Raw genomic sequence first — 23,035 nt, forward strand, 5'->3', positions numbered from 1 at the left:
AGGTGTATATTGAAATTGGTCTTTTAATATCACTGTCTTACTGCATTAGCCTTGTTTTGCCCTCTGGTTGGCCGTTCCTATATGGGTGTCGCTTCACATGAAAACTATGAATTGATGAAGTCCTTACATCGGCATTTCAGTGCTGGTTAATGCTCCAAAACTCTGGAATACCTACTTATATTTAATTTATTTAAATCTTCAGACATTTTTGGTTAGCTGATAGTTTTTACTTGATTTTGTCTTCTTATTATGCATATTTACTTTTGTTTGAATGTTTTTCTGTTTTCTGTATAAGCGCCTTGAGAAGCTTGCTTTACAAAATAAAGCACTATATAAAATAAAATTTTATTATTATTATTTTTATTATCATCATAATTTAATGCTGGTCTAGATGGTGGACTAGCATAGCTATTTTGTTCACCTTATATGTTTTGTCTTGTTTTAGGACATGTTGAAGGAGTTTGAATTGACTGTCTCACTGACCAAATCGTGGTGTGGCAGCTTCGGTTTTACAATAACCAGGAGTAAACTGGACAACTGCTATTATGTCCAGGATGTCCTGGATAATCCAGCCAAAGCAGATGGCAGACTGAGGGCAGGAGACAGGCTTGTCATGGTACAGCTTTTCTCACCATTAGAAACACAATCAAAGTTAATGACCATCTCTTTCTGAAGATTTGATTGTCAGTGGTGCACAATTGCAACATCCAGCTCCTGTGTTAAGACTTAATTTCCATTATCAACTTGTATTTGTCAGGTGAACGGTCACAATGTGACCAACGTGGCAGATGACGTGGCAATTAGCATCCTCAGGTGCTCCTCCAAAAGACTGCACATGGTGCTGGGCAGAGCTGTGCAAAATTTGCTCCCTCCTCCACCTCCTGACACTCTCCAGGACATTGTCATACCCAAGACTCCATCTGGACAACTAGGTGAGGACATACTTGATCGTAGGGTTAACTAGGGTAACATCGTATCACTCTATCAGAAATTTGCAAAAAAAAAAAAAAAAACATTTTAATTGATAAAAGTGATTGTTTTAGGGTGTGTAGGGTGTGTATAGTTCGGTTCTCTTGGTTCTTTTGGTCCAAACCAAAAAAGAAAATGATACATTTAGTCCTGATTCGGTTAGCGTTTACACTGTCATTTTTAACACTGAACCTAAAGATACAATGCAAAAAAAAAAAAGAGGCTTTTATGACATCTAAAACAGTGCTCTGTGCTGGGCTAAATGCACTCGCTGTATGTGCGTACATATTATGGTATATGAAGGAGCTGACAAAGCTTATAAAATGTGTAAAAGAGTGAAAACAGCAGCAGGAATACCTCCATCACACACACAAAGAAAGATCTGTTGTGAGGAGACGCAGTTCTGATGCCTATATCGAACTGTGATGGGCCGCATTGCGACTATGACGAGAAAAAACAGGTATGCTTAAGCATTCTGTCCTTTTTAGGGTTGCATCTTGTGACATAATGTCCTGTCTTTGGTTTGTTTACATATCTTTGGTCCATGTTGCGTTCATATTTCAGTCGAACCGCACCAGAGTTTGTTTGAAAGCGGACCGAGACCCATCTTTTTAGCGGTCTCGGTCTGCTTGTTTGGTGCGCACCAGGGTTTGGTTGGCAGCGTTCACACTTATTCAAATGAACAGCACTAACAGAGCAATCGCACCAGATTTCATTTTAATCGAACCAAACCTGTCAAGTGTGAACACACCCTTAGGGTTCGGATCACATCGTTCACACTTAATCAAATAAACAGCACTAACAGAGCAATCGCACCAGATTTCATTTTAATCGAACCAAACCTGCCCAGTGTGAACACACCCTTAGGGTTTACATCACAGCATTCATAATTAATCAAATGAACAGCACTAACAGAGCAATCGCACCAGATTTCATTTTAATCGAACCAAACCTGTCAAGTGTGAACATGCCCTTATAGGGTTCGGATCACAGCGTTCACACTTAATCAATTGAACCGCACTAATAGAGCAATCGCACCAGAATTTGTTTTAATCGAACCAAACCTGTCAAGTGTGAACACACCCGTAGGGTGTGTGAAACACCCTTAGAAACTGTAACCTTCTGATTTTTCGTATTCGATTCAAAATACTTTTTCATTTGTCTGTGCAGGTATCAAGCTAACAGGAGGCATTGGCAGCAAGTGGCAGGGAATTTATGTCCAGGAGGTGGTGCCAAGCTCCCCTGCTAGTGAAGAGGGCAGCATCCAACCCAATGACAAGATTGTTTACATATGTGGGAAGTGCACCCTGGGAATGACGCTGGAGGATGCGGTGAAAGTGTGTGAGAGCGCCCCACGCAAAGTCAGATTCAAAGCCATGAGGTGAGATTGGAGTATGATTAAGTAGAAACATTAATTAAATAAAGTAAAAGGTTTTTCAATTTTTTTTTTTTTTTAATTAAATGTTTTTTTCTTTGTTTCAGAGATGACCAACCAGTGATACCAATGGATAAATGGAATGGTACATTTGCTTGAATTACAGAAATAATTGGTTGAATCATAATCTATATAGAATATGAGGTTGTGATTAAGTTTAATGTTTATTTCTTCACTTTCAGAGTGTGTTTGTTGCTATTATTGAGTCTTATGATTATGTGGAGTTACATAGAGACTTTAACCTTCCCATGGGCGAAGTAACTGTTCTGGCTGTCAGTGGGATGTTTTTTATTTTGCTCTGGGCGTGTGAAAGCTCCTGCTGGGCTGCAGAGGGCAGTCGTGATCGACGTGTTTCAGTCTAGTCTGAAGTGACAGAAATGAGGTGGAGAGCTGCTCCAGTTGAGGTCCAGAGCAGCCCGGGCCTTCACTGCACGCTTCACTGGACATCGCGACATTTTGAGCAGAGTGTCAACTCTTATTAGAGTGCTTTACACTGTGTCAGCCCTGAATAATATTTCATTTGCTTAATTTCAATAAGTAATTTTGAACCTTCACTATTTATCCATATTGATATGTGCACCAGATTAAATACAAAAAGTATTAGATTAAAAGCTTTTCATACTATGTGTTACATACAAAAAAACAAAACAAAAAAAAGCAACAACAACAAATAACTACGTTTTCTCAAGAAAATGTTATTGGTGCAAACTTGTTGCCATGATGCTAGGTTGTTGGTGGTTGCTATGGCATTGAAAAAATCTAATGTAAAAATTGTTTAATTTTTTTCTCACAAATGTAATATGAAGCAAACTCTGATTTCTGGAGTAGCATATTTAAATCAAAAAACATCAGTTTATCCGGTTTCTCCTCTTCAGGTTTGTTTGAATGGAAGAAGGAGAAAAAAGTCTTCCCTCGCCTCGAAGAGCCTGTGTCACCTGACGTGGAGGCAGCTGCTACGGATGGTAAAGCCTTTGGTTTCCTGTGTCTCTGTTGTCTGGGAGTTGTGGCATTAGATCTGTGCTGACAGACATGGCATGTCTTGCTCAGAGGGCAGCGGGTGCAGGATTAATTATTAGCGAGGGACATGGCCTCCTCTGGCCGATCAAAGTGCGCTTTCTTGTGTCTGACGAATAAAGGCCAGCTGATCTAGTGGGCATCCGGGTTGCTAGGAGACCGCTAGCCAGGAGGTCCGAATAAGCTTGAAAAGGCTAGCACAGTTTACCTACAGTAGCACAGAGCAGGTCATCAACACATCTCCCCCCGAAATGGCAGCAGAGGAGGGGGACGTTTGTGAGTTTGGGAATTGTTTGAAATTGCTGTGCACTTGGTTTTCTCATTTAGCAGGAAGAATAAGATTTGATGTGATGCTTGGGTTGATTTTGTTTTTATTTCTTGATTAACTCTGGTTAATTTTGACATTTGTTAAATGAGTAATGATGTACCATTCAGTGTAAATGATTTCTTTTCTCTCTCTCCTTTCTGGTACAGTTAAACCTGTCGCTGACAGTGCCGTGCAATTCAGGAAGAGGCTGTCTGTCACATCGGAGCAGGAGGTAATTGTCCCTCGGCCTTGTTTTAGGCTGATGACATAGGCTGTAACATGACTCTTGCTTTGTAATCTCTCTATGTCATTCACCTCTAAATACCTTTTGTAATCATCATCATCAGCTAGATTTATAATTCATTAATTTTACACTATTCAAAAACAGCAATCATTTAAACCTTTCCAAAATGGGAGTACATGTAGGTGCTTGTTTAGGCAAGACTGGACCTGTCTAAATACACCCAGTCTTTCTACATATAGCAAATGGTGACAGTCACTCATTTACTCTACACAACAATGTAAATATGTTTTGAACACAGTATATGCTTCAACGCATTAAATGGCTCTTTTGCTTATGTGAGTACAACGTACAATGTAATGATAGGAATAAATTACATTTTAAAATACATTAAAATAGTTTTTTTTTTTTACAATATTATAATTTTTGATCAAATAAATCCAGCCTTTTTTTCAGAAACATTAAGACCTGGTTTTACAGATGGCTTAGATTAAGCCAGGATTATACATTAGTTAAAAAAAGGACATTTAAAGGGTTAGTTCACCCAAAAATGAAAATTATCCCATAATTTACTCACCCTCAAGCCATCCTAGGTGTATATGACTTCAGTCTTCTTTCAGTCAAACACAATCTGAGTTATATTAAAAAAAATATTCTGGCTCTTCCAAGCTTTATAGTGGGAGTGAATAGTAACTGAGATTTCGAAGCCCAAAAAAGCACATCCATCCATCATAAAAGTAATCCATATGGCTCCAGGGCATTAATAAATGCCTTCTGAAGTGAAGTGAGGCTTTTTTGTTAGAAAAATATCCATATTTATAACTTTATAAACTAGAATCACTGGCTTCCGTACGCGAGTCGATTCCGGCGTATTGACGAACGCGGAAGCACAGAGGATAGAGCAAAACAAAACACCGGTCACGAATTAGAAGTCTAAAACAAGAATTTTTAAAGAGAAATGTTGGAGGAGCTTGAATTTTTTGCCCAGCCTTATTTGTTTGAACCACGAGAGGCATCTACTCTCAGTGTCGGTGCAAGTCGCTTTCAGCTCAAACTGGCATTTTAGTCTGGGACTAGGTTTAAGCCTTGTCTGTGAAACCGGAGGTAAAAAAAAAAAAAAAAAAAAACTTTTTAATTTGACTCCAATCTTTTGATTGTTAGTGTAGATATACTGAACATTGATCCATTTGATCAAATGGCTCAGATTTCATCACTTGAAAAATGACAATGTGGACAGTTAGTACTAATGATTGAATTTAAAAAGCCAAATCGGATTTGTATGCCGTGTTAACAAGGCCACAGTGTTCAGCCTAAATGTCCCTGTTCCTCTATTTTTCTGTAGAGCTGTATTCTCCAGGTAGAGTTCACCAAGCCTGAGAGAGGTGGGCTGGGCTTTGCTCTGGTGGGCGGGGTCAATGGGAGCACACTGAGAGTGAAGGATATTTGTTGTGGGGGCGTGGCCGAGCAGGATGGTCGTCTCAGAGTGGGTGACATCCTTTTGGAGGTATGAGCAAATCATTCGCTCATTGATTTTTTTTTTTTTTTTTTTCATTGATACCGTGTGGAAGGTTTACAACATCTCTGTTTGTTTTACAGGTGAATGGTATCATTGTATCAGGACTGAGCCACAATAAAGTTGTGGATATTTTGCGGAAGGCAGAAGGCACGGTTCAGCTGACGGTATGTAGGGACATCCTGCCCATGTCAACCTGCCCTGGTTCCAGCTCCCCTGTTGAGGCCTCTGAGGAATTCAACACATCAAATTCTGCAGGTCAGCAAGCCTGATACGCAAGCCCCGCTCTGTGTCTCCCTCCACTGTACTTGGTCATCTATTATGTCAGACTGGCAGCATCATTTATATGTTTATGTACAACTGATAAAACTATAACTTATTATTATTGTATTTAATTATTATAGACCAATATACAATGGATAATAATTTTTTTAGTTTGAATTTTGTCATCAGGTCCTTTTTTGACAATTTTAAATAAAAACTGAGTATATAATCATGTGAAATATCAGTACGATTTAAAAAAAAAAAAAAAAACTTTTATTCAGCAAGGATGCATTAAATTGATCAAAAGTGACAGTAAAGACATTTATAATGTTAAAAAAGATTTATTTTATTTAAAAAAAAATGCTGTTCTTTTGAACATTCAATTCATCAAACAATCCTAAAAAAAAAAGGAATAGTTCCTACAATAATTTAGGCAGCACAACTGTTTTCAACATTGACAATAATAAGAATGTTTTTTTGTTTTTTTTTTGAGCATCAAATCAGCATATTAGAATATAAGTCTGAAGGATCATGTGACACTGAAGACTGGAGTAATGATGCTGAAAATTCAGTTTTGCATCACAGGAATAAATTACATTTTAAAATATATTAAAATCGAAAACAATTATGTAATATTTCACAATATTAATGTTTTTACTGTATTTTTGACCAAATAAATGCAGCCTTGGTGAGCATAAGAAACTTCTTTCTGTGAACATCTTATTTGTCATCATTAAATTATGTATATCATTGGATGTCAATTTAACACATTAATTTACTGTGATTATGATTATTTTAAAAATGTGGTACATTAATTTAAAATAAATTAAATATTAATATTTGATCAATTTGATTACCCGTAGTTCAATTAAATAATCAGTCTATCATGTTATGTATTCTGTTCAATTTTTGTAAAAATCAAATTTTAAATCACAATTTCGACAGCTAATATATATAGGCATTATATTGGCCACTCTTTCCAGATATCTGCATCAACACAGCCTGTTGAAAAGATAAATTGTTGTTTAACCACTAGTACTGAGACTTGTTAGAAACCGAGATATTGTTTCTAATGTTTTAATGGTCTCCTCCTGCTGTAATGCTTCATTTGCAGATATTACAGCACAAACAGAAACACATGCAGATCATGTGTCTTTCCAGAACTCAGAATGTCCTGGACTTAAAGGGGAATGTGAGCAGGTATAAAAACTTTTTTTGTTGTTGTTGTTTTTTTTACTGTCAAGTAGATAAAGAAGTATATACTGAGATGACGACTTTCTCCAGTGAATTGAAAGCCCTTCCCAGAACAGATTAGAAGACAAAAAGCTAATCTAATAAGCCATAAAATTAATTAGCATCGCCTCCAATTTCTCTCAGAGGAAACCACTGAAACTCAGATGACAGTAAGGGTGGCCCGAACTCAGTTAACTCATCACCTGTCTCCTCTTTCTTTCTCTTTCTCCTTTTTCTGTCTATCTCTTGCCTGTAGGAAAGTCGAAACTGTACACCTACCTGTCAGAGGTGTTGTCCGTCTCTGGGAGTTACAGACATACTACAAGAAAGGTGAGTGTCACTGAATTCCTGTATTTTTTTCTCACATTTTTGTTGATGCAGCTGCTATATCACATGTGGTACTAAGAGTGTTGAGTATGATACAGTATGAGACCTGAAAGTTTGAATTAACTGAAACTTCCTAAAAACATCCGTAAAAAACAGTTAGTCTATTTATCTGTAAATTTGCAAAGTGTTATGACTGAACATAAACCAGATCATAAGGACTGAATTTCATTGCAGTTTTTGTTTTGTTTCTGTTTGTTTGTTTTTTAACATAGCACTCAAATGGAATCGCCACAGGGAGGCACTAAAGAGACATTAATAAAATACAGGCCCAATAATCACAGCTTTGGCTTCTAGTTAGACTGGCCTACAAGCCACATTTGTTATAGTACGTAGCACTTGCAATTAGCAGCTTTTTTACATTTTAGGTGGAAAAATCGCAGGAAAATCAGCCTTGCATGATAACAGGCCCCGGAACGTAGCAATGTGGTCAAGGTCTCTGCTCATTCCTGCCCCGTACCCCCTTCAGGACAGACCCCCAGAGGCAGCATCTAGAAAAATCTGCCATGAAAACAGAGCACAGCGAGTCAGACGACTGGAGCAGTGATGAGGAAGAGGATGGTGATGATGACGACAATGCTTCTCAGCTATCTCCTCCAGAGGCTATTCCTCATACAGGTACATTATCTTCATATTTATTCACCATCTTAGTAATTCTACTCAATAAATATGAATTATTATGGTATGATTTGATATAATATTTGTTTTTATACATCATTTTATTAAACTACAATTTCAGACTATATTTAGTAGGGAAATACTCTAGAGATCTGTTTGGCTTGTGTAGATTCAGGCATCTAAAAACAACTTTCTTACATTCAGGTCGACCAGTCGTGTCAGAAGAGGAGTTAGCCAGTCTTGCGGTCATATCCCCTTCTAAGAATGGACAGTACTCAGGCTCCAGGGTCAGAGCCCTCATCCAAGCCCTTGAACAGTTAGAAAAGCAAGATCTGATCAAAGAGTTTATGGTAAGTTCCTGTTGTTTACATCAATACCAAAAAACTATATCTTCACAGCACTAAATATCGTTGATTGATACAAGAAGAAACGTCCAACTACATTTGTTTTATTCTCTCTTTGATACTAATATAATGTCTACAATACACATTGGAATTTAATTTAAAGAATGATTAATTCAAGTGTGTACATGAGTGAACATGTATGGCTCTTTTTTACTAGGCTTTAGAGCATTTGAAACCGTCAGACAACTGCCTGGTTGGAAAAGCACCTGAAAACCGGGAGAAGAACAGATACAGGGATATCCTGCCCTGTAAGTTCCTCTGCTTCTCCCATAATTCTCCACAAACCATCCTTAGCTAGGACTTTTATTGCCGTTTTACAGTTTGTGAGCCTCAATTCTCATAAAAGAAATTTTTGGGTGTACATTTTCACACCATTCTGAAACCACATGGACCACACACTGCACCAAATTACCAGGAAACTGTGTACTAACAGTAATTCCTTACAATAAAAAAAAATGCAGATTTTTACAGTCTTAGTACAGGCTTAGTCATTTTTGATGGTAGAAATCACTGTAAATAAAGTTTTATTTTTTTTGTAAATAACCATGTTGTCCATTGTGAACTCAGAGTATGCTGTTTTGCAATATTTTTACTCTTTTAAATGTAGACAACAGCGAATGTGGGGAGAGGAATGGCCCTTGTATACATTTACCTGTAAACAGTGACACGGCAATTAAGTGAAATGTAACCAATCCCTGGTTATTTACTCCCGGGTGTCCTACCAGTGCAATATTAGATTACATTGCCGGTGTAGACGTCCATTTGACTCGGTATTTCACACTCTATCCGCCACCTCTTTGCGGCTTTCCGGACCTCCTCACCCATTTGGTGCCGTTTTCACACTGCGGCCACACTTATCCTGTTTGTACAGATTCAGTTTTTGCTGGTGTGAAGTGTAAGGAGGTCAGAGGCTGCATGAGACGTTGTTTGTCCTCAGTTTAAAACATAACAGAACGCTGCAAACGTAAAGTCAAACAGGAGATGTGTGACTCATAGATCTGCTTTCACAGTTAATGGGAAACATCCATTCATGTGCAGTGTCAGAATGAGTATGCAGAGAATGGGTTGTAGTTGTATTGAATAGAGGGGGTCTCTGTACAGAATAGGCACAATATGGCGCTTCATGTGCTGGCAGGGGGCAGACTGGCCCTAGCCTGGCCTGGAGTGTTTGTTTATTATCACGGCAGCTCACTGGGCTTCTGTTCCCCGAATAAAGCGCCCAGGATTGAAAAGTGTGAGGCCCCTGGGACTTAACCACTGTTTTTGCTGGAGGCAGTTCAAGGGCCGCAACCTTCTCCAGGAAGCCTGATGCCACCCATTGTGGAGGCCGCTCCACACGAATTTACCTACTCCCAGTGACATACGCTTCCCCTTACATATGCCCCCCCCTTGTTCATCTCCTTCCCTCTCAGTTTCATTTTTCAGCCCATTTCTTTTTCTGAGCTGTTGAACATGTTTCTGCAAGCAGCCCCCTTGTAGAGAGTTACAACAGTAATCTCTTCAGCATCTTCATCTCTTCTTGAGTAACGGGACAAAAAAAGCTACTAACAAATAGGACCTACCTAAACTATTTTGATTTCACATATTGTTGTAACAGAAACTTTGAGAACAATTACTTAAAAATTACAAAGTCACAAGAGCCTGACTGATGAACTCATAGCAGGTGAAATATGGAAAGAGGATGTTTAAGATCAATACTATATTATGTTGTGGTATATTAGTATATATTTACACTACTGTTCAAATGTTTAGGGTCGGTAAGATTTAAAAAAAAAAATGTTTTTAAAACAGTAGAAATAGTAATATTGTGAAGTATTATTACAATTTAAAATAACTGTTTTATAGCTATCATTTGAATCTGCTACAGCAGCGGGGAAGATGCATCGGCATTAATTTGCGTTGTTTTAACGTTATGTTTAGTTTTTACCTAAATATGACCCCGTTCAGACGGTAATACACAAATATGGACATGTCCACATTCAATGGGTTTAAACAGCTAACCCTTTTACAGCAGATTTAGTTCACAAACAAGTGACAGTCGTGACCTAAATATGATTTTCATGTACAATAATAAATCCTAAAATTAGTAACTTACTTTCGGCATCTGTAACTTACTTTTCGCGCCATCCCTCGTGGGTGAACTTGATTTCACCAAGTACAACATGTACAACCAAGTCTAACTTTACTCTCACCTATCATTTCCCTCTGATTTTATGGATAAGTTATGGGTAAGGTTAGGTTTAGGGGTAGGGATAGGACTAAGTTTTCAGATAGGAATGTTGTTCCAGGATCAACAAAATATGTTGATCCAGGAACATGTCTTACAGACTCAGAGGATCTCCCGTTCTTGGCTCATTTTGAGTCAGACTTGTAAATTCAGTGAATTGTTAAAGGATTAGTTCACTTTCAAATTAAAATTTCCTGATAATTTACTCACCCCCATGTCATCCAAGATGTCCATGTCCTTCTCTCTTCAGTCGAAAAGAAATTAAGGTTTTTGATGAAAACATTCCAGGATTATTCTCCATATAGTGGACTTCAATGGCCTCCAAACGGTTGAAGGTCAAAATTACAGTTTCAGTGCAGCTTCAAAGCGTTCTACGCGATCCCAGATGAGAAATAAGGGTCTTATCTAGAGAAACCATCACTCATTTTCTAAAAAAAAAATTACAATTTTATACATTTTAATCATAAATGCTCATCTTGAACTAGCTCTCTTCTTCTTCTTCTCTATTAGAATTCCGGCAGTGTAGACGCTGCTAAGTGTATTACTGCCCTCCTCAGGTCAAAGTTTGAACTAATTGTTATATACTTGCACTAGCATATTGTATATGACAATTTAGTCCAAACTTTGACCTGAGGAGGGCAGTAGTACACTTAGCAGCGTCTACACCGCTGGAATTCAAAAAGAGATGAAGAAGAGAGCTAGTTCAAGATGAGCATTTATAAAATTTTAATTTTTTTTTAGAAAATGAGTGGTTTCTCTAGATAAGACCCTTATTCCTCGTCTGGTATCGTTTAAAGCCCTTTAAAGCTGCACTGAAACTGTCATTTTGACCTTCAACCGTTTGGAGGCCATTGAAGTCCACTATAAGGAGAATAATCCTGGAATGTTTTCATCAAAAACCTTAATTTCTTTTCGACTGAAGAAAGAAAGACATGAACATCTTGGATGACATGGGGGTGAGTAAATTATCAGGAAATTTTAATTTGAAAGTGAACTAATCCTTTAACTGGAGACTAGCTCTGACCAGATCACTTGAATCAGTGAGTTGCTGACTCGAGAACAGATGCAATCGGATTGGTCAAATTCACAAACGAATCATTCAGTGTGGTTTGTGAACACATTTAACAGGTTAATTGAAAATAACCAGCTCGTTCACGACAAGGCTATCGCGTTTTGGAGCGGTTGACTGTTTCTTCAGTTTAAAATAACGAGAGACAACATGTTTTTATGAAATGCAGTGGGATATTGTTCTTTGTAATGTAGTAAGGTAAAAGTTTCCCAAAATACAAATACTCAGATAAAATACAAATACTTGAAAAAAAATGTACCAAGTACAGTAACAAAGTAAAAATTTGTTATTAATTTAATGCATCCTTACTGAATAAAAGTACTAATTTCTTAAAAAAAAAAAAAAAAATCTTACTGACTCCAAACTTTTGAATGGTTTAGTGTATATGTCAACTTTTCTTAGTTAAGAAAATATATAAAATGATATTTAATCTGTATGAAGTATTAAATTAAGGTAATGAGTGATAAAGTAATGTCATTATTTTAACTGAAATAAACAGAAAATCAAGCAAAACTGGACCTTTTTTTGGAATTCTAGTCACAAAAAAATCTGTATTCATCTCACTAATTGAATTTCAAAGTATAAATGTTGCTATTTTATAAATGGCAGGTAAAGTCTCAAGTCTCAGTGTGCTGCATCAACCAGCAAGCCACCATGAGAATAATCTAGAACATTCTTCTCACCCTGCTCCCCTGTGTTCACTCCTTTAGGCTTTCCAGCGGCATGACCTTGAAAGCTTGTTTCATTTATTTAGAGCTATTTGCTGTACCTCGGCACAATTTGTTCCTTCTCCTCTATGGGGAAACCAACAACACTGCATTCTTGGTTTGTAGATTAATAACACTGTTGGCTACCAGAGCCAACAACAGCAATCACCTCATTACAGGAATGCTGAGGCCCCCGTATAAATCTCCAACCTGCGTTTCAAATAAAAATTTGTTTGTGGTTTGGGAAACATACATTTGATAGTAAATACACAAGAGTTTTGTTTGTTTGCTCATGCATGGATTTTGACTGAATCTGAAAACAGAAAGATTGTATACCTTCTGGTTTTCATAAGCATTCGATGGTTTAGTTGCCCTTTGGGAATTGAGCCGTCATAGAGAGTTTAACTGTTGTTTTCTTATCTTATATTATTGCCAAATAACATGCATGTTTGTTCAAGCTCAAATGTACTAAAATCTTGGCCGAGGCACATAAATTTATCATTACAGCAGAAGTAATTGCATGGTTTTTCAAAGTGTGAGTCTACATATTGAAATGAATTAATCGCAATCCACAATCACCGTTTCTCTATTCTGTTTGAACAATCAGATGATAAGACACGTGTTCCTGTCGGAGAGAATGAGGGCTACATCAATGCCAGCTACATTCGTATGAAGGTGGGCACAGAGGAGCTCTTCTACATCTCCGCTCAGGGCCCTTTGCCTGGCACTCAGGATAACTTCTGGCAGATGGTATGGGAGAACAAGTCTGATGTTATCGCCATGATGACTCAGGAGGTGGAACGTGGCCGGGTAAAATGCCACAAGTACTGGCCCGAAAAGCTTGATGTTCCCAAAGAAACCAGCCGTTACCAGCTCTTCCTGGATAACTACCAGATGCTTGGCTATTTCCACATTAAGGTCATCAAGATGGTGGAAAAAGAGGTTAGGAGCATGTACCTGATGGAAATATTGTGTCTTGTCCAAAAAAAATCTTTTTCTTATTGTAACCTTTTCAGTGTAAATTACACCATTTAAAAATCACAGGCTATGCTTTTAACATCCTTAAAACAAGATCAATTTATGTGAGATCAAAAATTGTATGAGGTATTAAGAATAATAAAATTCTATACTCTGCAAAAAAAGATTATAGTATAATATAGATTATAATAATATAATATATACTATTTTTATTGGAAACAAGACAAAAATACTAATTAAGAAAATCTTTTTTCTTTATCTTTTTGCCATTTATCTTTAAATTCATTATCTCTCAAAATCTCAAAATTGTATAGTCTACCATGCAACTCATTATTGAACTGTGTACCCTTCCAGAGTGGAGACGTTCACTTTGTGAAGCATCTGAAGTTCACCACATGGCCAGACCACGGCACACCTCACTCCTCCGAGCAGCTGGTGTGCTTCATTCGCTACATGAGGGCTGTACACTCTAAAGGGCCGATCACAGTCCACTGCAGTGCAGGCATTGGCCGAGCTGGAGTCCTCATCTGCACTGATGTCATCCTCAGTCTCATTGAGAAAGACCTAAGTGTAAGTATTTTGCACAAGTATAGCATTAGCACCAAGCTTAAAACAACAGATCATCTAAATATGAAAATTATCATTAATTTAAATGTAAATAATGACAGAATTCTATGGAAGCTTGTTTCCACCATGGAATGACTTTTTTCCTTGCAATTGCGAGTTTATATCTCAGAATTAGGACTTTACACCGTGTGCAGAATTAGGCAAGTTCATCATATTTTTTTTCCAGGCACATTTGACCAATTCCAAACCACATCAATCTTAATAACTACTATTAAATTTGTATTTAATCATTTATAAGTGATATATAATTGTTCATGAAGGCTGGAAGTGGAAATACTAGAAATTACAAAATTAAAGCATGACCATTGGACAGCAAAACACTAATTGGGTCAGCAGGGTCAGACAAAAACAGGTGGAGAAGAAAAGACACATATTAACTGCAAAGGAATTAAGAATTAAGGTGAAGAATTAATTGTGAAACCATCAGGAACCCTTTAGTCTCCAGCGCCACCATTTTCCAGAACTGAAACCTACCTGGAGTCTCCAGAAGTACAAGGTGTCAGGAACTCAGAGACTTAGGTAAAGGTTAGGTAAAGAATCCTAAAAATGACCCCCACTTAGTAAGAATCACAAGCTGAAGTGTTGTAAAATGCATGAAGACTGTTTTTTATAGGCTTTATAGACAGACAGATTGAGAGTGACTCTTGAAGGACCAGCACCATTTCCTCTTGTACCACTGTCAGAAGAATTTATCTTCCAGAATCTGGCAGTAAGGTGTGGGAGTTCATTTTTAGTCCATCTCCTCTCCTGAAAAGTCCTGTCTTGCAGATATGGATTAAAAATAATCTTCCAAAACTTACTGCCAGATTCTAAAAGATAAATTCTTCAAGGTGCTGGTCCTTCAAGAGTCACTCTCAATCTGTCTGCCTATAAAGCCTATAAAAAAAAAAAAGACTCTTTATATATTTTACAACACTTCAGCTTGTGATTCTTATTAAGTGCGGGTCATTTCTCGCAATCGCAAGTTTATATCTCGCAATTCTGAATTTGTTTCACACGATTCCAACTTTATAACTCGCAATTCAGGGGGAAAAAAAAAATTCAGAAATAATGAAATATAAACTGAATTGTGAGGAAAAATGTCAGAATTGTGAGATAAAAACTTTTTATATCATTTCATGTCTTTCAGAATGTCATATTTTGCTTTTTTCCCCCTCAGAATTATGATATAAACTCACAATTGTGAGTACTATAAATGTAACAATAATTATGAGCAGATAAATGTATGTACTTCTGTTTTGCTACTGTAGATTAATGTGAGTGACATAGTAAAGGAAATGAGACTCCAGCGGCACGGCATGATTCAGACCAAGGTGAGTAAATCAGGACATTCGGTTAGAATGCTTCCTTCAGGTGAATGTATAATGCACTAGGGCACATGATCTCTCAGCCCATGAACAAAAAAACCTGTCAATCATGAGCTGGTCTTAGATAGCTTTCATTTATTTAATCAGCTGCTAATTAAGAAGAATGCAATACTTGTCTTCTGTTTATTTTTTTGCATTACCCTTCTTCTGAATGTACAGTATAGTTGAATAAACTATCTGGAGATGTTTTGCCATTCTTCTCTCTGATTTCAGGAACAATACCTCTTTTGTTACAAAGTCTGGCTGGAGGTGTTACAAAGCATCTCACTTCTTCACGGTCACCACTGGCAAACCGAAACCTCTTCATTAATGCATCCTTACAGTCCTTAAAATCTTACAAGTGTTTCCTCAGAAAAGCAACAATATGTGTGTTTTTGAGTGGCAGACATGGTGATGTGTTGATCGTGTGTGTCTGATATAGTACGACCACTAGTTCTATTTATCGAAAATGGAATATATCATAGGAAATACGGTAGATATTTTCATTAACTGTGCAATGTCCTTGTGTGATCTGATATATATTTTTGTACCATTTTGGCTTAAAAACACTGATTTCATAGCCTTTCTGGACTTTTAGTCATTTTGCCTTGAACATGTTTTAGTTTCTTTAAGATAAAAATTATGCACATTAGTTAATTCAAACTGATTTCTCACATTTTGAAGAATGTACCAATCAGCATCAAACCATTACACAAAATGTATGTTTTGAATACTTATCCAAACTATGTCAAATTTTCTGATTTTTTTTTTTCTTACAGAATTGCATTGTTTTGATTTGACAGTGTTGGAGTGTCTGATTTTAGTAGCTGCGAGAGAGGTCATCTTCATTCGAAAAGATTTTTACACTCTCAGAAGAACCAGCTGCTAGACAGATACTTTTAGCAAAGTGCCTTTTAATTTCTCTACATGTGGGCAGTCTACCGCTCATCTTTCTTTATCTGCACTCTTCTTAAATAAAACAAGCTGTTTTACCTCTTAGTTGACATTAGGTCAGAGCAGGAGAAATTAACCCAAAGAAATAGGACTGATGCTAAGAGATTACAAACCACAGCCTTCTTATCTGTATGTATAGCTTCTGAGGGTCTGCCAGCAGGCATAATCGCTTGGAAACCATTATTTGACTTTGGACAGCAGAGCAAGTATCTGCTTACACTTGTAATGGAGAAAGAACGCTTGCAGTAAACCATCTTAAGACATCAGACTCACAATATTAAGCAACAAATGTGTGAATGGGTTGGAAATGGCAATGGACCAATATTCTGTGATACTGTAGAACTGTTTCTCACTGTTTAGCTTGATGCAAAGCAACAGCACAATAATTTTGCAGCACACTAATGTCTTAAACTGAGTTTATTATAGAGTATGAGCACATCAGAGCTTTTAAAAGGGGTAAATAGTCCCATTTGATTTATAGTTGTATATTTATTTGCATTAATTTTCCACGAGCTTTGTGAAAACATGAATAAACTGCTATATTGCTGTATTACACTATAAACCTTGTACTTTGATGGAAAGCTCAATTATAAGCTATATAGTTATGATATGTATCAGAAATGTAGGCCTATTACTCTTACTGTACCCATTTTTACAAATAAAAACAGTATACCATTGTATTTCATGTGTTTCAAATTATATTTATAATATTCAAAACATCACATTCAAGTCAGGAACTGAGAACAATTTTTAAAAAAGTTAAAAAAAATAAAATAAAATAAAATAGTTTGCAGATGCATTGTCCCACAGACAAAATAAAGCATTAAAATACTCTTAAACGTACCACTTACTTTTGGTGGTATCGCAACACAGCTATTTAATCCACAGAACGAAACAGACTCAATCTCATTAGAAATCTTAAAGGGTTAGTTCACCCAATAATAAATATTCTGTCATTAATTACTCACCCTCATGTTGTTCCACACCCGTAAGACTTTCGTTCATCTTAGGAACACAAATTAAGATATTTTTGATAAAATCCGATGGCTCAGTGAGGCCTGCATCAACACTCCCTTTTTCAATGCCCATAAAGCTACTAAAAACATATTTAAAACAGTTAATGTGACTACAGTGGTTTAACCTTAATATTATAAAGCGACGAGAATACTTTTTTGTGCGCCAAAAATAACAAAATAGCGACTTTATTCAACAATATCTAGTGATGGGCGATTTCAAAACACTGCTTCATGAAGCTTCAAAGTTTTATGAATCATTTGTTTCGAATCAGTGGTTCAGAGCACCAAAATCCCATGATTTCAGTAAACGAGGCTTCATTACGTCATACGTTTTTCGAAACTTTAATAGTTCACGTGACTCTGGCAGTTTGATAGTCTCTGCGGAACAAAAGTGGGCGTTTCTGAATTTGTGGGTGTTTTCAAACTGGTGGGTGTTTATAAATCATGCAATGAAAATGATCCTCTTCACCCTACCCCACCCCTAAACCCTACCCACACTCTAACGTGGGCAAATCAGGTAACGCTCTCTAAAACGCCCCTCTGTACTTGGTTTGATACGCGCTCCGAACCACTGATTCGAAACAAATGATTCGTTAAGCTTTGAAGCTTCATGAAGCAGTGTTTTGAAATTGCCCATCACTAGATATTGTTGAATAAAGTCGCTATTTTTGTTATTTTTGGCGCACAAAAAGTATTCTCGTTGCTTTATAATATTAAGGTTGAACCACTGTAGTCACATGAACTGTTTTAAATATGTTTTTGTAGCTTTCTGGGCATTGAAAAAGGGAGTGTTATTGCTGGTGATGCAAGCCTCACTGAGCCATCGGATTGTATCAAAAATATCTTAATTTGTGTTCTGAAGATGAACGAAGGTCTTACGGTTGTGGAACGACATAAGGGTGAGTAATAAATGACAGAATTTTCATTTTTGGGTGAACTAACCCTTTAACTCTTTTACGAGGTGCACATTCATATAAACTCGTACAATGTGATTTGTAAGGAAAAGTACAAATTTAAGACAGAAAGTAAGCATGAAGTTAAACCACCCCTAAACCATTAATTCATATGAATTAGCCACAAAAATGTAAAAATGTTGTGTTTGGCGCATTAAGTGCAGTCCATTTACAGAACAAATGACTCCTATCAACTGGTGAGGTCTGCATTTCACAAAAGCATTGTTAGTAGATCGTTGAAACCATTGGCACCAATGGTACGATGCTTTTGATAAATGCAGCCCAGTGTAGTTCGATTCTCGAATGAATGACTCTTATGAACTGGTTCTTTTAGTGAATCCAACACATAGGCTACAGATTACAACTAACTGTAGACTTGTTAGTTCACCCCAAAATGACAATTCTGTCATTAATTATTCACCCTCATGTCATTCTAAACCTGTAAGACTTTCGTTTATGTTTGGAACACAAATGAAGATCTTTTGGATGAAATCTGAGAGATGTCTGCCCCTCCATTGACAACAAACCTCTTCCGGAAGCACAAACGTGCTGCGTAAAAAATGAGATTCATTCTCATGTGTTACGCAGCACTTTAAGATTCTGAGATTTGTTGTGTGTTATTCATGTTTGGTTGAGCTTCTCCTTATGTTCGCTGATCAATGTTTACATGTGAGTAAAAGCCTAAATTAAAACTTTTCATCATAAAAAGCGATCCAGCCTCTTCAGAAAATTTGGACTAAACAGCTTGATTAATATGGATTAGTTTTCCGAACTCTTTATGATCTTTTTGAAGCATCAAAGTGGTAGTTGCAAAGGCAGTCAACGGAGGGACAGAAATCTCTCGAATTTCATCAAAAATATCTTTATTTGTGTTCTGAAGATGAACGAAAGTCTTACGAGTTTGGAACGACATGAGGGTGAGTAATTAATGACAGAATTTTCATTTCCCCTTCAGGGAACGAGGGTTACATACGTAACCGAGACATTTTGGCTGTAGTATTTTATAAAAATAAATGTATTAAATGTTACAATTTTTTTTTTTTTTTTTAGTATTGTTGTGTAATCTATTGTAGAACATTTATGGTGCCTCATTTACATTTATGAAAAATCATTCATGAAAAATCATTAAAAAAAGTTTTAAATTTAATTATTATTAAAATGATCTCATAATTTGGCAGTGAAATGGCATTTTTCCCACATATACATTTCTTGTGAATCCTTTATGGAACTGTTAAGAAACCAGAAACGTTAAGAGGAATCAGAACTGTTACATTTTTCTATCCCTAATATTCATCACAGCCAATTCAATGACAAAGATCTACAACACTGATCCTAGTAGTACACTGAATCCTATGTATTATTTCAGCACAGCAGAAGCCTTTCTTCCTGCACTTGATCTGTACACATCCTAAGGTTTCCAGTTGTCATTGCAGCCACATTGTGGATGATAAATTTCAGGAGAAACAAAAACAGAAACTTTACAGCCAACGCCATGGCACACAGGGCAGAGTATTCCCACTCTGCTTTTACTGCAGAGTAAACACCGCCTCTCACATGGGCTCGTGTGACAGCATGGAAAGCCTTTTGACCTTGTGGAAGAGGAGGAAAGCCTTCAAAGCCAAACATTTGTGTGAAAACACGATTGGCAAGTTCTTCTGTTCCAGGCCTTGTTGATATTGTGAATTATAGCAGCTGTTGCTTCTTCAACTTTTTGTAAAGTGCTAAACCACAATTGAATGATAATTTCACCTCAGGAGGGATGTTCCCTATTATTATTCATTTAACAATCACTCTTTGTTGAGAAGCTACCTTTATGTGTTGGAAATGAAACACTCTTTCCCTAGCTGGTGTGATTTTAGGCATGTTTTGCAATAATAAGGACCCATCTGGATTCCATTATTGCTTCTGTTTTCTTCAACGTGTTCTCCAAATGTTTTCAATTAGTAAAGACCAACAATGCCACTGTTGCCTCATAGTAAACATAATGTGTTGGTGGAATGGAATCCCTGGCATTAACTGTAATGTTTTGTAGTTGTTGGCAATCCTACCATCATCTTTATTGAATTATAATTCTTTTTTTATCTACAGAGTGTGACTATAAGATAGCTATTCAATGAAAATACATTTATCGACAACAGCAACGCGCTGACATAAAGCAATTTATTTTAGCAAGGCCTGATTTAGTGTACTTGCAGAAGGAAACTGGCGGAGGATGTGGTTGGTATCAGACATATTCCAGTCATTGATCATGCAACTGAAACCACATGTGCGGAAATTTGAACATACTTTAGGAATTAATATAAGACCTAACCAAGCTCATCTTTCAGTTTTATAACACTTCCAGAGCCTCTGCTATTGTCACTGAGCTGAAAAGTTCAAGAAGACAGCGCTGGAGTGGGTGTATTGTCGTGGTAAAGTCATTTGGAACCGTGTATTTGGAGAGAGCCAGTGATTTATAAGAGTGTGGAAATGATCTCACAGCCACCTTGTAAATCCACCAACTCTTGAGTTCACAGTGCAGTGCAGACATATTTTTTTTTGGTAACAAATGTAAAAATAGCTTACAATGTAATACAGCACTAACAAGTCAACATCCTCATACGGTTCCACAGAATTACATTGGTATTGTTGCTAATGCAAATAGATTCTTCAGTTGAACTATAAATGAAAGCACCAAGACAGCTCAGAGAAAGAGTCTGTTTTGCAGTATTAAGTATCAACACTTAAGTTCAGACTTCAAAAACACTCATTGTGCCTGATAAATTAATAATTTACTACGATTTTATGTTTGCAGAAAAAGTTATTGCGCAAAATTCCCACACCAGACGTACGGAACATTAAGTGACTTAAACTGCAGTTCATCGACTGGCCGCTAAGGACAGGCTCCAAAAGAGAGCAGAATCTCATTGAGTCCCATGTTAAAATGCCCAACTTTACAGCAGAAAAAAACATGTGTACAGCTGGTACAAATTGTAGTTTTGGTATATACTGCTAATTTTGCTCTTCATGACAACTCTGAGGCGGGTGAATTTTCTTATAACTCATCCGTTTAAATTATATTAAGCCTTAAAGTTCATAATTAAGGGCGTGGTCACTTGAGTGACAGGTGAATTGCCGCTGCTGTTTGTGAGCCGTCACTTTACCTCAGCTAATTCCAGCCGCTGAACTTGGCATCTCTGCCGTGTTTGTGCTTTTTTTCTGGATTATTTTATACAACCACATCCCGCCTCTTTGCTCATTTTCAGTTATCCAGGTCCGGGAGTGACGTGCGGTGACGCGCTGCTAAGATGGCAGCGGCCTCATTTTCGCTTCAAAAATTCTCTTCAAAAATAATAGCCTTATTTTGAGTTACTTAGCCTACTGTTTTCATTTCTAATAATAGAAAAATAGCTTAAGTTGACCTACGAGTTTCTAACGCAGCGTGTGAGAATGTAGTTTTTGTGTAGGCCTATGTGTGGTTTTGATCGGTTCAAAATTTGGTCCTAAAATTAAAATTAATTTTTTTAAATTAAAATTAATTTTTGTGCAAACTTACTGATGAGTAAATATGGTGACCTACAGTATGACACGGTACTTTGGTATGTTAGCACTAAGTGTAATTGTATTCTCTGCTTAAGGAGTAGGCTAAATTTATATAAATCATTTTTAGTTCATGCACTAATATAGTCAGTTCTGTTTGTAATTAGATGTCTCACTTATAAAAGCAGCGAGTGAAACTGCAGTGAATTATGGAGAGCAAAGGATCAGTTCATAAAGGGAGCCACTGGATCTTTGAGAGCAACCAGAGACTTGTATGCTGAAGATGTCTTGTACACATACAGCTGGAGCTTCACTTGTGGACTTCTTATAGTCACAAAAAGGAAATGATGGGAAAAGCAGAAGACTACGGATGGTTAGAAGAACAGGGCAGGTGTTGACTAGCATGCTGGTGGGTAAGTAATAGTGTTCCACCTGTGCTGTATCCCCCACAGTAGTCGTGTATCTGATTAACAACAGGAAGGGCTCTCTTCCAATGTGGGCTGTAAAATATGACCAGGCTTCTTGAGTGCTACAAGATGAAATATAGATTTTAGCTTAAAAAATATTTTATCACAATGAAAAGCGGGGGAATTGCACACGGTACAGCACATTTAAAAGTATTTAAGTGCCAAAAAGTGTCCTACGAGTTATAGTTGGGAAGTAAATCTGATTGAACTATACGTGCAGTAATAATCAGCTCCTGTCCCGTGAAAAGTGAAGTGAACTATCAGGGAATCTAAAGGTCTGTGATTCAGTTTTTGATTTCAGTTTGCAATAACAAGTCGAAAGTTATGCCCAACTGGGCCGATAAAGTGCAGCTGGTGCTCGTGTGTTTGTTTTTTTTTACATCGTCCTTTGTATAGATACACTCCCCGGTCGTCTTTTTGGTGTCTGCGTAGTGTCACAGACAGAACAAGCATTCATTACAGGCCTGAAAAAGACTTACTGGTGGGCTTTCCCTTACAAAAATTAAGTATACTTTAAAGGGATAGTTCACCCAAAAATGAAAATTCTGTCATCATTTACTCGCCCTAAAGTTGTTCCAAACCTGTATAAATTTCTTTGTTCTGCTGAACACAAAGGAAGATATTTTGTAACCAGTTTGTAACCAGGCCACTTTGGGGCACCATTGACTTCCATAGTAGGAAAAAAAAAATACTATGGAAGTCAATGGTGCTCCAGAACTGTTCAGTTTCCCACATTCTTCAAAATATCTTCCTTTGTGTTCAACAGAACAAAGAAATGTATACAGGTTTG

The 23,035-nt window shown here is 37.1% G+C and overlaps 1 protein-coding gene across 4 annotated transcripts in view; it reads left to right on the forward strand.

Annotated features, from left to right (window-relative positions):
- Positions 1-16,970, forward strand: part of ptpn20 (protein tyrosine phosphatase non-receptor type 20) — a 40,095-nt gene extending 23,125 nt beyond the window's left edge. For 2 of the 4 annotated variants that reach the window (XM_051918020.1, XM_051918019.1), the window contains 17 exons: positions 446-616; positions 758-932; positions 2,140-2,350; positions 2,452-2,489; positions 3,280-3,366; positions 3,893-3,957; positions 5,309-5,470; positions 5,563-5,737; positions 6,858-6,943; positions 7,233-7,306; positions 7,830-7,978; positions 8,183-8,328; positions 8,540-8,630; positions 12,993-13,327; positions 13,718-13,933; positions 15,241-15,303; positions 15,571-16,970. In XM_051918020.1, coding sequence (XP_051773980.1) covers positions 446-616; positions 758-932; positions 2,140-2,350; positions 2,452-2,489; positions 3,280-3,366; positions 3,893-3,957; positions 5,309-5,470; positions 5,563-5,737; positions 6,858-6,943; positions 7,233-7,306; positions 7,830-7,978; positions 8,183-8,328; positions 8,540-8,630; positions 12,993-13,327; positions 13,718-13,933; positions 15,241-15,303; positions 15,571-15,687 — 2,361 coding nt within the window. In that variant the 3' untranslated portion in view covers positions 15,688-16,970. The other 2 variants (XM_051918022.1, XM_051918021.1) reach the window with 2 other exon arrangements.
- The last annotated feature ends 6,065 nt before the right edge of the window (positions 16,971-23,035 follow it).

This window comes from Ctenopharyngodon idella, chromosome 13, assembly GCF_019924925.1.
Source record: "Ctenopharyngodon idella isolate HZGC_01 chromosome 13, HZGC01, whole genome shotgun sequence".
Taxonomy (NCBI): domain Eukaryota; kingdom Metazoa; phylum Chordata; class Actinopteri; order Cypriniformes; family Xenocyprididae; genus Ctenopharyngodon; species Ctenopharyngodon idella.